At 39.8% G+C, this 14,924-nt stretch overlaps 1 protein-coding gene across 3 annotated transcripts in view; it reads right to left on the reverse strand.

Annotated features, from left to right (window-relative positions):
• SLC38A6 (solute carrier family 38 member 6) overlaps positions 1-14,924 on the reverse strand; it is a 74,244-nt gene that overhangs the window by 59,070 nt on the left and 250 nt on the right. The window contains exons 1-3 of one of the 3 annotated variants that reach the window (XM_019923190.3): positions 14,755-14,889; positions 13,722-13,852; positions 11,858-11,931 (exon numbers count right to left, since the gene is read on the reverse strand). In XM_019923190.3, coding sequence (XP_019778749.2) covers positions 11,858-11,931; positions 13,722-13,795 — 148 coding nt within the window. In that variant the 5' untranslated portion in view covers positions 13,796-13,852; positions 14,755-14,889. Of the gene's footprint in view, positions 1-11,857; positions 11,932-13,721; positions 13,853-14,662; positions 14,890-14,924 lie in introns of those variants that run through there. The other 2 variants (XM_033851081.2, XM_019923183.3) reach the window with 2 other exon arrangements.

The following is a 14,924-nucleotide window of genomic DNA, read 5'->3' on the forward strand; positions in this document are numbered from 1 at the left end:
GTAGGTGACAGCAGATGGGGTCATAGCATAAGTGGAGGGACTGGCCTCAGATAGGAACACAAAGAGTTCATCCAAAGTAACAGAATATATAGCACAGATGAAGATGGGTAGGTAGAAGTGGTAGCAAGAGCTTATAAAGTTCTTTTATGATTGCTTCTAATTTCTCAGTGAAATAGAAAGTGAGAATATCAGCTAAGAATGAAATCAAGGAGAATGTGTTGAAGGTTTGAGAGAAAGAAGAAAAAGTCATCTCCTAGATAGCAGAGTAAGCAAGTGAATGAACTAAAGAAGTTAATATAGGTTAGGTGACAGCATCACAGATCCACTAGACATTGAATTATAGCGATATTAATCTGCATGGTTGTGTCTTCTTCAGGAATATTCAACTGCACAGGTGCCTGTGTGAAGTAGGCAGAGTTACATTTAATCATGGTTGGAGTTTTGCCAGGGGAGTAGCATGATGAAAGGGAGGAGCAAGGGAGTGATTCTAATAATATACCAGGAAACTTCAACTGGATAAAGAGGGGAAATATGGACAAGAGAGTGAAGGAGAGTGCGAAGGTGGTAGATCAATGAACTCAAGTCCTGGCGGAGGTGAAGAACTGCCAGAGTTGGAGTACTTGAGGAAATTAGTTAAAAAAAATTAAAAAGATGGTGGTTTTGGGAGGGTGAGATTCTTGAAAATGAGATTTTGGAGTGGATGCAATTTTGGTAATGACAAGATCAATGGTATGACCATGGAAATAAGTAGCTGAGGCAGGCCAGGAGTATGATCATTAGAAGAGAAGAGGTTAAGGAAATGAAAGATTTAGAAGAATTATCTACATGGATATTGAAATCATCCAGAATTATGACAGGGCTAAAACTGAAGAAACTGAAAAGAAAGCAGAAGCTAATATATGCATAAAATGACAAAGTGGCTGAGGAGTCTATAGATGTTAACCATAAAGGGGGAAGTAGGTAGCATAGAGTTATGAGATTCAAAGCTGGGGGTTTAGGGAGAGGTAGGTGGTTGACAAGTGGAAATGAGGTGTGACTAGGACACCTATCCCATCTTTAGACAAGTATGAGGGACATGGAAGAGAAAAGAGTGGCCACTTGAGAGGACTAAAGGGAAAGCAGTGTCCTCAGAGAAGTCTTAGGTTCTCTTAGAGTAAGAAAGTTAAGGAAATGTTCAGAAAAGAGTTGAGGACACAGGGTTTTACTGATGACTGACCATACATTCTAGAGGGCACACTGGAAGGGTTTCAGGAGTTGGGGAGAAGGGGGAGATGAAGTCAGAAAACAGATGACAAACAACAAGGTCCTACTGCATAGCGTAGGGAGCTAGATTCAATACCCTGTGATAAACCATAATGGAAAAGAATATATAGATGTATAACTGAATCACTTAGCTGTACAGCAGAAGTTAACACAACACTGTAAATCAACTATACTTCAATAAAATTTAAAAGAAAAGAAAAGAAAAGAAAATGGATGACAGAACCATATGGAGTGAGTCTGGGAAATGAAGGATAACACAGGATTCTTGAAGTGACTGACATACATTGAGATAAGTGGTATAATGTCATTAATCCAAGTGATCTCAAGGCAAATAATGACGACAATGCAATGAGTGGTGGGGATCAAGGACTAGGAAGTAGGGACCTGACCAGATGCAGGCTGAGTTCTAAGACTCTGATTCCCTTCTGCTGACACTGATGTGGAGGCCAGAGGAGGGGAGCTCCTCATTTATTCTCAGAGCACAAAAATTTCCTCAAAGAATCACAACAAGCCAACTGTTTCTGAGACAGCAATATGTACAAGACTTTGCAATCCTTATGGGTTCTGGCCCAATGAGAACTCATAACAATAAAAGCTAGCATTTACCAAGGACCCTACATTTTATATACATTATTATATTTCATTCTCACAACAATCCCAAGAGAAAAGTATTATCACTACCATTTTAGAGTTGTCAAACTAAGGCTAGAGAGATTAAGGTACCTTACATGCTGCCTCAGCTCCCAAGAAAAGTCCAGATAGATCCCAAATCCTACATAAAATCGAAAACAGCAGAATTTTGTGTGAAGAAATCCTTTACTTTCATAAAGATAAAAAATTCTCTTGCACTCCAGGCAAATAAATGAAGAAGTTAATCTGTAAAGACTTATGATAGCCCTTTCTCCAACCAATGAATTCAATCTGAGCATAATACTCCTTTATGACAGTCCGATAAACTGGGGAGAAAATTTAGCTACACATTATTCTCTAGAATGAATATATATATATATATTTTTTTTTTAATATAAAAAATTTGTTAAAGTCTACCTCCACAGAGAATTTTACAATCACTGAAGGAAATTCAATCAACAGAAGGCAGGTGCATCAGTGTATATGAAGAACCATGAAGAAGTTAGCTCATGGACCAAATAAGCTACAAAAATCAAAGAAAAAGAAAAAAGAAAGAGAAACAGAGCTTCTCACTTATATGTCCAAAGTTACCGAAAAGAACAGAGAGTATCAGAATTTCAAAGTTACATATAGATAAACTGAAGGAAAGCAAAAAAATTAGAATTATTTGGAAATCTTCATAAATTGAATATTACTTCCAAATAATTTAAATTAATAAAACAAAACACTTTAGTTAATGAAGACATAATTGCCATGTAGTTGACTAATGTATTAATCTTTTAGTAGAATCCATGATAAAATAACATATGAAGATGTTAAACGATCACAATTAAGTAAAAATAATTTTTTTACACAAAGAAGCAAAATTTCAAAACATGTCATTAAAATTCCAGTCAAGTTTCAGCAGGATTTACAAATATACTCATTTAATGATCTTATTCCTGAATTTGGGATGTTGTTATGAACAATTTGTTACTCTGAGATTAATATCATTGCATTGTTTCCTAGTATTTTTATCTGTCCACACTTTCACCCAAGCCCCTTTAAAGCAGAGGAATATATTTGTGGGTTGGATGGCCAAAAGCATTGGCACAAGTTACAGCTATGAACTATGGATGCTAAATCAGTTTTGCATAAGAATCCCCTGGAGGACGTTTAAAAATATATTCCTGAGTCCCACCTCAGATTCTTGGAATTAGAATCCCTGAGGCTTAGAAACCTCTGTTTACAGAACAATCTGCAGGTGTGTCTGATGCATAGACAGATTAAACAGACTAGAGCTGTGGATTTAGAACTATGCTCTGAAGACAAAATACTCAAGAAATACCTGTGAGCTTCCCTCACCTGTTTCAGCCAGAATAATCCTATTTTTATCTATTTTATGTATCTATTCTGCTTCTTTAAATCTGAAAACAAAGATCATATACGGCAAAGTGAACCCACCCACATAAGAATTAAACTCATGATTCTGGAGTCAAAACCGACCTAATCCAAAAATAGACAAGACTAGGGACTTCCCTGGTGGTCCAGTAGCTAGGACTCCGCACTCCCAGTGCAGGGGGCCTGGGTTCGATCCCTGCTCGGGGAACTAGATCTCACATGCCACAGCTAAAAATCCTGCATGCCACAACTAAAAGTTCCCACATGCTGCAACTAAAAGATCCCGCATGCCACAACAAAGACTGAAGATCCCGCGTGCCGCAACTAAGACCTGGCAAATAAATAAATAAATATTAAAAAAAAAAAGATGAGATTAGACAGATAAAAAGACCAGGACTGCAGAGAGGGAAGATGGCAGAAGAGTAAGACGCGGAGATCACCTTCCTCCTCACAGATACATCTGAAATACATCTACACGTGGAACAACTCCTACAGAACACCCACTGAACGCTGGAGGAAGACCTCAGACCTCCCAAAAGGCAAGAAACTCCCCACGTACCTGGGTAAGGCAAAAGAAAAAAGAAAAAACAGAGACAAAAGAATAGGGATGGGACCTGCACCAGTGGGAGGAAGCTGTGAAGAAGGAAAGGTTTCCACACACTAGAAGCCCCTTCGCGGGCGGAGACTGAGGGTGGCGGAGCGGGGAGCTTCCGAGCCGCAGAGGAGAGCACAGAAACAGGGGTGCGGAGGGCAAAGCAGAGAGATTCCCGCACAGAGGATCAGTGCCGACCGGCACTCACCAGCCCAAGAGGCTTGTCTGCTCACCCGCCGGGACGGGCATGGGCTAGGAGCTGAGGCTCGGGCTTCGGTGCTTAGATCCCAGGGAGAGGACTGGGGTTAGCAGCGTGAACACAGCCTGCAGGGGGTTAGTGAACCACAGCTAGCCGGGAGGGAGTCCGGGAAAAAGTCTGGAGCTGCCAAAGAGGCAAGAGACTTTTTCTTCCCTCTTTTGTTTCCTGGTGCGCGAGGAGAGGGGATTAAGACCACTGCTTAAAGGAGCTCCAGAGATGGGGGCGAGCCGCTAAGGCTGCTGCTGCCGCCACCACGAAGCCTGTGTGCAAGCACAGGTCACTATCCACACATCCCCTCCTGGGAGACTGTGCAGCCCGCCACTGCTAGGATCCCGGGATCCAGGGACAACTTCCCCAGGAGAACGCACGGCATGCATAAGGCTTGTGCAACGTCACACCGGCCTCTGCCACTGCAGGCTCGCCTCGCACTCCGTGTCCCTCCCTCCCCCTGGCCTGAGTGAGCCAGAGCCCCAGAAGCAGCTGCTCCTTTAACCCTGTCCTGTCTGAGCAAAGAACAGACGCCCTCAGGCGACCTACAAGAAGAGGCGGGTCCAAATCCAAAGCTGAACTCAGAGAGCTGTGCCAACAAAGAAGAATAAGGGAAATCTCTCCCAGCAGCCTCAGGAGCGGCGGATTAAATCTCCACAATCAACTTGATGTACCCTGCATCTGTGGAATACCTGCATAGACAACGAATCATCCCAAATTCAGGAGGTGGACTTTGAGAGCAAGATATATTATTTTTTCCCCTTTTCCTCTCTTTGTCAGTGTGTATGTGTATGCTTCTGTGTGAGATTTTGTCTGTATAGCTTTGCTTTCACCATTTGACCTAGGGTTCTGTCCGTCCGTTTTTGTTTTGTTTTTTCTTTAACTTAAAAAAATTTTATTTCTTAATATTTTTTATTTTAATAACTTTATTTTATTTTATCTTTATTTTATTTTATTTTATCCTCTTTCTTTCTTTCTACTTTTTCTCCCTTTTATTCTGAGCTGTGTGGATGAAAGGCTCTTGGTGCTGCAGCCAGGAGTCAGTGCTGTGCCTCTCACGTGGGAGAGCCAACTTCAGGACACTGGTCCACAAGACACCTCCCAGCTCCATGTAATATCAAACGGCGAAAATCTCCCAGAGATCTCCATCTCAACACAAAGACCCAGCTCCACTCAACGACCAGGAAGCTACAGTACTGGACACCCTATGCCAAACGACTAGCAAGACAGGAACACAACCCCACCCATTAGCAGAGAGGCTGCCTAAAATCATAATAAGGCCACAGACACCCCAAAACACATGACCCAACATGGACCTGCCCACCAGAAAGACAAGATCCAGCCTCATCCACCAGAACACAGGCAATAGTCCCCTCCACCAGGAAGCCTACACAACCCACTGAACAAACTTTAGCCACTGGGGACAGACACCAAAAACAACGGGAACTACAAACCTGCAGCCTGCAAAAAGCAGACTGCAAACACAGTAAGATAACCAAAATGAGAAGACAGAAAAACACACAGCAGATGAAGGAGCAAGATAAAAACCCACCAGACCTAACAAATGAAGAGGAAATAGGCAGTCTACCTGAAAAAGAATTCAGAATAATGATAGTAAAGATGATCCAGGGCTTCCCTGGTGGCGCAGTGGTTGAGAGTCCGCCTGCCGATGCAGGGGACACGGGTTCGTGCCCCGGTCGGGGAAGATCCCACATGCCGCGGAGCGGCTAGGCCCATGAGCCATGGCCGCTGAGCCTGCGCGTCCGGAGCCTGTGCTCCGCAATGGGAGAGGCCACAACAGTGAGAGGCCCGCGTACTGAAAAAAAAAAAAAAAAAAAAAAAAAAAAAAGATGATCCAAAATTTTGGAAATAGAATACAGAAAATGCAAAAAACATTTAACAACGACCTAGAAGAACTAAAGAGGAAACAAGCAACGATGAACAACACAATAAATGAAATTAAAAATACTCTAGAAGGGATCAATAGCAGAATAACTGTGGCAGAAGAATGGATAAGTGACCTGGAAGATAAAATAGTGGAAATAACTACTGCAGAGCAGAATAAAGACAAAAGAATGAAAAGAACTGAGGACAGTCTCAGAGACCTCTGGGACAACATTAAATGCACCAACATTGGACTTATAGGGGTCCCAGAAGAAGAAGAGAAAAGGAAAGGGACTGAGAAAATATTTGAAGAGATTATAGTTGAAAACTTCCCTAATATGGGAAAAGAAATAGTTAATCAAGTCCAGGAAGCCAGAGAGTCCCATACAGGATAAATCCAAGGAGAATCACGAAAGATACATATTAATCAAACTATCAAAAATTAAATACAAAGAAAACATATTAAAAGCAGCAAGAGAAAAACAACAAATAACACACAAGGAAATCCCCATAAGGTTAACAGCTGATCTTTCAGCAGAAACTCTGCAAGCCAGAAGGGAGTGGAAGGACATATTTAAAGTGATGAAGGAGAAAAACCTACAACCAAGATTACTCTACCCAGCAAGGATCTCATTCAGATTTGATGGAGAAATGAAAACCTTTACAGACAAGCAAAAGCTGAGAGAGTTCAGCACCACCAAACCAGCTTTACAACAAATGCTAAAGGAACTTCTCTAGGCAAGAAACACAAGAGAAGGAAAAGACCTACAATAACAAACCCAAAACAATTAAGAAAATGGGAATAGGAACGTACATATCGATAATAACCTTAAATGTAAATGCATTAAATGCTCCCACCAAAAGACACAGACTGGCTGAATGGACACAAAAACAAGACCCATATATATGCTGTCTACAAGTGACCCACTTCAGACCTAGGGACACATACAGATTTTCTTTTGACTTCCATTTTCCATCCTGGAAAAAGATACTCCATGCAAATGGAGTATCCATGCAAATGGAAAAAGATACTCCATGCAAATGGAAATCAAAAGAAAGCTGGAGTAACAATTCTCATCTCAGACAAAATAGACTTTAAAATAAGGACTATTACAAGAGACAAAGAAGGACAGTACATAATGATCAAGGGATCGATCCAAGAAGAAGATATAACAATTGTAAATATTTATGCACCCAACATAGGAGCACCTCAATTCATAAGGCAAATACTAACAGCCATAAAAGGGGAAATCGACAGTAACACATTCATAGTAGGGGACTTTAACACCCCACTTTCGCCAATGGACAGATCATCCAAACTGAAAATAAATAAGGAAACACAAGCTTTAAATGATACATTAAACAAGATGGACTTAATTGATATTTATAGGACATCCCATGCAAAAACAACAGAATACACATTTTTCTCAAGTGCTCATGGAACATTCTCCAGGATAGATCATATCTTGGGTCACAAATTAAGCCTTGGTAAATTTAAGAAAATTGAAATTGTATCAAGTATCTTTTCCGACCACAACGCTATGAGACTAGATATCAATTACAGGAAAAGATCTGTAAAAAATACAAACACGTGGAGGCTAAACAATACACTACTTAATAACGAAGTGATCACTGAAGAAATCAAAGAGGAAATCAAAAAATACCTAGAAACAAATGACAATGGAGACACGACGACCCAAAACCTATGGGATGCAGCAAAAGCAGTTCTAAGAGGGAAGTTTATAGCAATACGATCCTACCTTAAGAAACAGGAAACATCTCAAATAAACAACCTAACCTTGCACCTAAAGCAATTAGAGAAAAAAGAACAAAAAAACCCCAAAGTTAGCAGAAGGAAAGAAATCATAAAGATCAAATCAGAAATAAATGAAAAAGAAATGAAGGAAACGATAGCGAAGATCAATAAAACTAAAAGCTGGTTCTTTGAGAAGATAAAAAAAAAATGATAAACCATTAGCCAGACTCATCAAGAAAAAAAGGGAGAAGACTCAAATCAATAGAATTAGAAATGAAAAAGGAGAAGTAACAACTGACACTGCAGAAATACAAAAGATCATGAGAGATTACTACAAGCAACTCTATGCCAATAAAATGGAAAACTTGGAACAAATGGACAAATTCTTAGAAATGCACAACCTGCCAAGACTTATTCAGGAAGAAATAGAAAATATGAACAGACCAATCACAAGCACTGAAATAGAAACTGTGATTATAAATCTTCCAACAAACAAAAGCCCAGGACCAGATGGCTTCACAGGTGAATTCTATCAAACATTTAGAGAAGAGCTAACACCTATCCTTCTCAAACTCTTTCAAAATATAGCAGAGAGAGGAACACTCCCAAACTCATTCTATGAGGCCACCATCACCCTGATACCAAAACCAGACAAAGATGTTACCAAGAAAGGAAACTACAGGCCAATATCACTGATGAACATAGATGCAAAAATCCTCAACACAACACTAGAAAACAGAATCCAAAAGCACATTGAAAGGATCATACACCATGATCAAGTGGGGTTTATTCCAGGAATGCAAGGATTCTTCAATATATGCAAATCAATCAATGTGATGCACCATATTAACAAACTGAAGGAGAAAAACCACATGATCATCTCAATAGATGCAGAGAAAGCTTTCGACAAAATTCAACACCCATTTATGATAAAAACCCTGCAGAAAGTAGGTATAGAGAGATTTTTTCTCAACATAATAAAGGCCATATATGACAAACCCACAGCCAACATAGTCCTCAATGGTGAAAAACTGAAACCAATTCCACTAAGATCAGGAACAAGACAAGGTTGCCCACTCTCACCACTCTTATTCAACATAGTTTTGGAAGTTGTAGCCACAGCAATCAGAGAAGAAAAGGAAATAAAAGGAATCCAAATCGGAAAAGAAGAAGTAAAGCTGTCACTGTTTGCAGATGACATGATACTATACATAGAGAATCCTAAAGATGCTACCAGAAAACTACTAGAGCTCATCAATGATTTTGGTAAAGTAGCAGGATACAAAATTAATGCACAGAAATCTCTGGCATTCCTATACACAAATGATGAAAAATCTGAAAGTGAAATTAAGAAAATACTCCCATTTACCATTACAACAAAAAGAATAAAATATCTAGGAATAAACCTACCTAAGGAGACAAAAGACCGGTGCACAGAAAATTATAAGAAAGTGATGAAAGAAATTAAAGATGATACAAATAGATGGAGAGATATACCATGTTCTTGGATTGGAAGAAGCAACATTGTGAAAATGACTCTACTACCCAAAGCAATCTATGGATTCAATGCAATCCCTATCAAACTACCACTGGCATTTTTCACAGAACTAGAACAAAAAATTTCACAATTTGTATGGAAACACAAAAGACCCCAAATAGCCAAAGCAATTCTAAGAAAGAAAAACGGAGCTGGAGGAATCAGGCTCCCTGACTTCAGACTACACTACAAAGCTACAGTAATCAAGACAGTATAGTACTGGCACAAAAACAGAAATATAGATCAATGGAACAGTATAGAAAGCCCAGAGATAAACCTGTGCACATATGGTCACCTTATCTTTGATAAAGGAGGCAGGAATATACAGTGGAGAAAGGACAGCCTCTTCAATAAGTGGTGCTGGGAAAACTGGACAGGTACATGTAAAAGTTTGAGATTAGAACACTCCGTAACACCATACACCAAAATAAGCTCAAAATGGATTAAAGACCTAAATGTAATGCCAGAAACTATCAAACTCTTAGAGGAAAACATAGGCAGAACACTCTATGACATAAATCACAGCAAGATCCTTTTTGACCCACCTCCTAGAGAAATGGAAATAAAAACAAAAATAAACAAATGCGACCTAAAGAAACTTAAACTTAAAAGCTTTTGCACAGCAAAGGAAATCATAAACAAGACCAAAAGACAACCCTCAGAATGGGAGAAAATATTTGCAAATGAAGCAACTTACAAAGGATTAATCTCCAAAATTTACAAGCAGCTCATGCAGCTCAGTAACAAAAAAATAAACAATCCAATCCAAAAATGGGCAGAAGACCTAAACAGACATTTCTCCAAAGAAGATATACAGATTGCCAACAAACACATGAAAGAATGGTCAACATCATTAATCATTAGAGAAATGCAAATCAAAACTACAATGAGATATCATCTCACACCTGTCAGAATGGCCATCATCAAAAAATCTAGAAACAATAAACGCTGGAGAGGGTGTGGAGAAAAGGGAACACTCTTGCACTGCTGTTGGGAATGTGAATTGGTACAGCCACTATGGAGAACAGTATGGAGGTTCCTTAAAAAACTACAAATAGAACTACCATATGACCCAGCAATCCCACTACTGGGCATATACCCTGAGAAAACTATAATTCAAAAAGTGTCATGTACCAAAATGTTCATTGCAGCTCTATTTACAATAGCCAGGAGATGGAAGCAACCTAAGTGTCCATCATTGGATGAATGGATAAAGAAGATGTGGCACATATATACAATGGAATATTACTCAGCCATAAAAAGAAACAAAATTGAGTTATTTGTAGTGAGGTGGATGGACCTATAGTCTGTCATACAGAGTGAAGTAAGTCAGAAAGAGAAAGACAAATACCATATGCTAACACATATATATGGAATCTAAGAAAGAAAAAAATGTCATGAAGAACCTAGGGGTAAGATGGGAATAAAGATACAGACCTACTAGAGAATGGACTTGAGGATATGGGGAGGGGGAAGGATAAGCTGTTACAAAGTGAGAGAGTGGCATGGACATATATACACTACCAAACGTAAAAGAGATAACTAGTGGGAAGCAGCTGCATAGCACAGGGAGATCAGCTTGGTGCTTTGTGACCACCTAGAGGGGTGGGATAGGGAGGGTCGGAGGGAGGGAGATGCAAGAGGGAAGAGATATGGGAACATATTTATATGTATAACTGATTCACTTTGTTATAAAGCAGAAACTAACACACCATTGTAAAGCAATTATACTCCAATACAGATGTTAAAAAAAGAAAAAAAAAAACCACCATGACTGATGGACATAGAATATTTGTTAATGCCAAAAGAAAAGCCTTATGAAAGCAGTTCCGTAATTCATACACTTTTATTTATTGCAACTTAAAAGAACTTATTCAATAAATGACTGAACTGCATAATAAAGTTTCAAATGGAAAAAACTCATACACATATAAGGGGGGCAGAGATGGCAGTAGTAGATCTGAGAAGGTGTTCTCGAGGAGATGATCACCCTACGAGAAAGATGACCAGCATGAACACCTGTCTACTGCCCCATAACACAAGGTCTGGATCCTTTAAACACCTTTCAGGTGCTTCCCCTAATCGAACCCAGAAAATTATGTCACATGTTGTAGAGAAAGGCAGGGAAGAATGCTGGTTTCCTCCTCCCATTCTGTCCTTGGATATTCCCCTGTAGAATTGGGTCTACATATCCTGACCTTTTGAAATTTTCCATTTCAACCATCCTACCTAATAATAATGTATGTCCGCTGGAAATTTGAGATTTGAGACAGCCAATCCAATGTACATAGATATAATCACAATGGGCTACTTCATCAAATGAACCAGCATAGCGCTTCCCTGGTGGCACAGTGGTTGAGAGTCCGCCTGCCGATGCAGGGGACACGGGTTCATGCCCCGGTCCGCAAAGATCCCAAATGCCATGGAGCGGCTAGGCCCGTGAGCCATGGCCGCTGAGCCTGCGCGTCCGGAGCCTGTGCTCCGCAACGGGAGAGGCCACAACAGTGAGAGGCCCGCGTACCCAAAAAAAAAAAAAAAAAAAAAGAATTAGCATAACATTTTACTCACCTGTCTGAATACACAAACTAAGCAGGAGATGAACTGAGTAAGAAGCCAGGAGAGCGACTATCAGCAGCAAGAAACTAAAATATAAAACAGCACATGGTCAAATCCCCCCAAATTTCTTTTTTATGGTATCTCATTAAAAAATCAATTTTTTTTTCACATTGAAATGCTCACAGGGACTGTCTTTAAGTAGTTGGATTATGGTCATTAAAGAAAGTAAGAAGATACTTTCTATATTTACCAAATTTTATTTAAACGAATATGTACTGTTTTTAAAACAAAACTCAGAAAAAAACCAAAGTTTATTTAAAATGACAGAAGAATTTCCTTCTTTAGCGCTCTTGTCTGCTGACTGCTGGTTTAGCCATTCAGTTATCTTGTAATACATCCCTTTTATAACTATTTTTCCTATTGTTAAGTCTAGAGAGAAGTTTCAGTTGTGAAATCTCATTGTCTTCTGTTTTCTTTCCTCTATCCCTCCCCTTCCAAAGATGTGTACCTCCCTATAATTTTGAATTAACACTGCATTTCCTAGTATCTATTAAACACACACTCACCAAACCAAACCAAAAAAATACAGTTAACACACTTCTAATGACACAATTTGAAAAATGTGCAATGTAATAATTGGAGTCCTCTAGCCAGAAGTATGAAAAGAAATAGCATGAATAATCCCCTACTTATTCTCAGGAAGGTACTGGCAGGACAAACTTCTAGAGAGCTGTCCCCAGTGGAGTGCTCCCGAAATTGAAGAAATTCTATCTTTGTAGTCCACTTAATACTTGTTAATCAGTAGCAAAACTGAGAGATGAAAGTACACTTGTCAACTGATGTCAGAGACCTCACAAAGTAACAGTTTGGCATCACCAAATGGAAACTGTGATATGATTCAGCAAGCACCCATTCAGTGGTATACATCTGCGTTTAAGACGCTGGAGTATAAAATGTGATTTTTCAAAGGGAACTAAGAAATAAGTCCCATGATTATGTCTTGCCTAAGATGTCACACATAGCTTTGAAGTTTTAAAACTATGGAAGTCCATGAATACATGCCATAATAAAAGCAAGTTGGTTTGCTAATCAAGAATTTCAAAATAAAGGCAAAAATGAACCTAAATGAGACTGTGTATTTTATTTTTATTATTTTTTTGAGACTATGTATTTTAAATTTCCTAGAAAAATAGGTCTGCTTCTACTGACAAAACAAACTTGTTCATTCATTCTATTAAGCATGGTGCTAGATGCTAAGGATAAGGTCTAGTCCTAAAGGATTTCGGGGTTTAGTGGGGAAACTCACTTGCAAACAAATCATTATATTATAACAAAAGAATAAATATACAAAGTACTATGGAAGCACAGAAAAGACAGGAATGTCTTCTATCTTGGGCAAACTGGCATACGAGCTGAGTCTCAAAAGATGAGAAGGAATGAGCACAGAATACATGTCTAGCCTCAGAAAGTGAAACAAGACTACTTAAGTAGGAAGAGAGAAGGAGATGGAGAGAAATGAAAGAATCATGTGCTTTATTTACACTCACAAAATCGCTCTTTATAAGTAATCTGCATGGCTGATAAACTGATTTACTTTGGCCAACTTGACACAACAAACAAGCCACTTCTTAAGGTTATAAACAAGTGTGGATCAAGTTTCCATTTTTTAAAATTAGCCACACTTTGGATGAAAAATACAAATTATGTAGCATCCCTCCAAGCTACAGGCTAGCAACAATACAAGACTAAGAGGAAAATGCTAAAACCCCAGAAATAACTAGAAATTGTATAATACCAGCTTCTGCTCTCTACCTCTTTGCTTCTCAGTGTACTATAAAAATGAAAAAAAAATAAGTAAAATAAGAAAAAAACTCACCTAAATCCAAGGATACCAGTATGAGCCATAACATAAGCTAAGCCAAGGATACCACTTCCTATGATGGCATTCATCAAATTAAACACTGAGAAACCAAATGAAACACCTGGGGATCCCTGTCTGTGAAGTTCCTGTAAGCACACAAATTTAATAAAGTGTTTGAATGGTGAAGTTCAAATTTCCTTCAGAAATGACTGACACGTTATGGAGAAAGTCTCTTACAAACCACAGGCATCATGTAACATACTAGCTGCTCAACCAGCACTGGTTTCCTTTCCTTCCCTTCTCACCGCTCACTAGTGCAGCTCCAGGAACCTAGTTTCCTGGGAAAATCATTGCCACCTGCACAGAGACCCGGTAGGCTTCAGGAAGAGCCATGACTAACCAACCTTGTGACTGCAAAAGATGAAGATAGGGTAAGACGGGGTGGGGACAGAGAGCAGGCAGATGGCCTCAAGCTCACGTGATTACTGAATCCCTGAGTCAGCTTGGAGCTGCTGCAGACAACTGTTGCTCCCCAATTAGTAGGACTGCAAAACTAATCTCTATTTATACACTCAATGAATTAAGTCTACCCAACTGGAAGGATGGTCAGGAATGCCATGCAATGACGATATAATAAATAGAAGCAATTCACATTGCTCTGGCGAGGATACACCCCAGAAAACACTCTCCCCTAAAATAGCATTCGGGAACAAAGTCCTAGAAACTGTTATTGCCCTGGGACTTGAGTTAAAGAGCCGAAGTGCCCACTGCACAGGCTTTAGGGCCAGGGAAGTGCTACATACTTATTACCAGGCCACCTCCGCTCCTTCACGGTTCTTTGTATTAAGATGTTTACAGGTCCCCAATGACTAAGCCGAGAAAAGAAAAATCTTGTGACTCTTGCAAAAAGCTCACAAGACTAGTGGAGGAAACGAGAAGCCGACAAAGATACTAACAAACAGCAGTGAGTTACATAACCGCGGGGCTGCTCCTCTGTGGGGTCCCCAGCCTCCACCCGCTGCTGCACCTCTTCCACCTGAGCCTGCACCTTTACTTCAGCTTCTCTTTCCAGGACACCTTAGGCTCCTATCACATTCATGAACTCCGCCAGATCTCCTCGGAATCTCGGCTGCTGCCTTTGGGCCCCAAGCCCTCCCCTCCACTTCTCCCCTCTCCCCTTGCCATCCCCTTTCTTTTCCGGGTTTTATTTGGCAGGCA

This window comes from Tursiops truncatus, chromosome 2, assembly GCF_011762595.2.
Source record: "Tursiops truncatus isolate mTurTru1 chromosome 2, mTurTru1.mat.Y, whole genome shotgun sequence".
NCBI lineage: Eukaryota > Metazoa > Chordata > Mammalia > Artiodactyla > Delphinidae > Tursiops > Tursiops truncatus.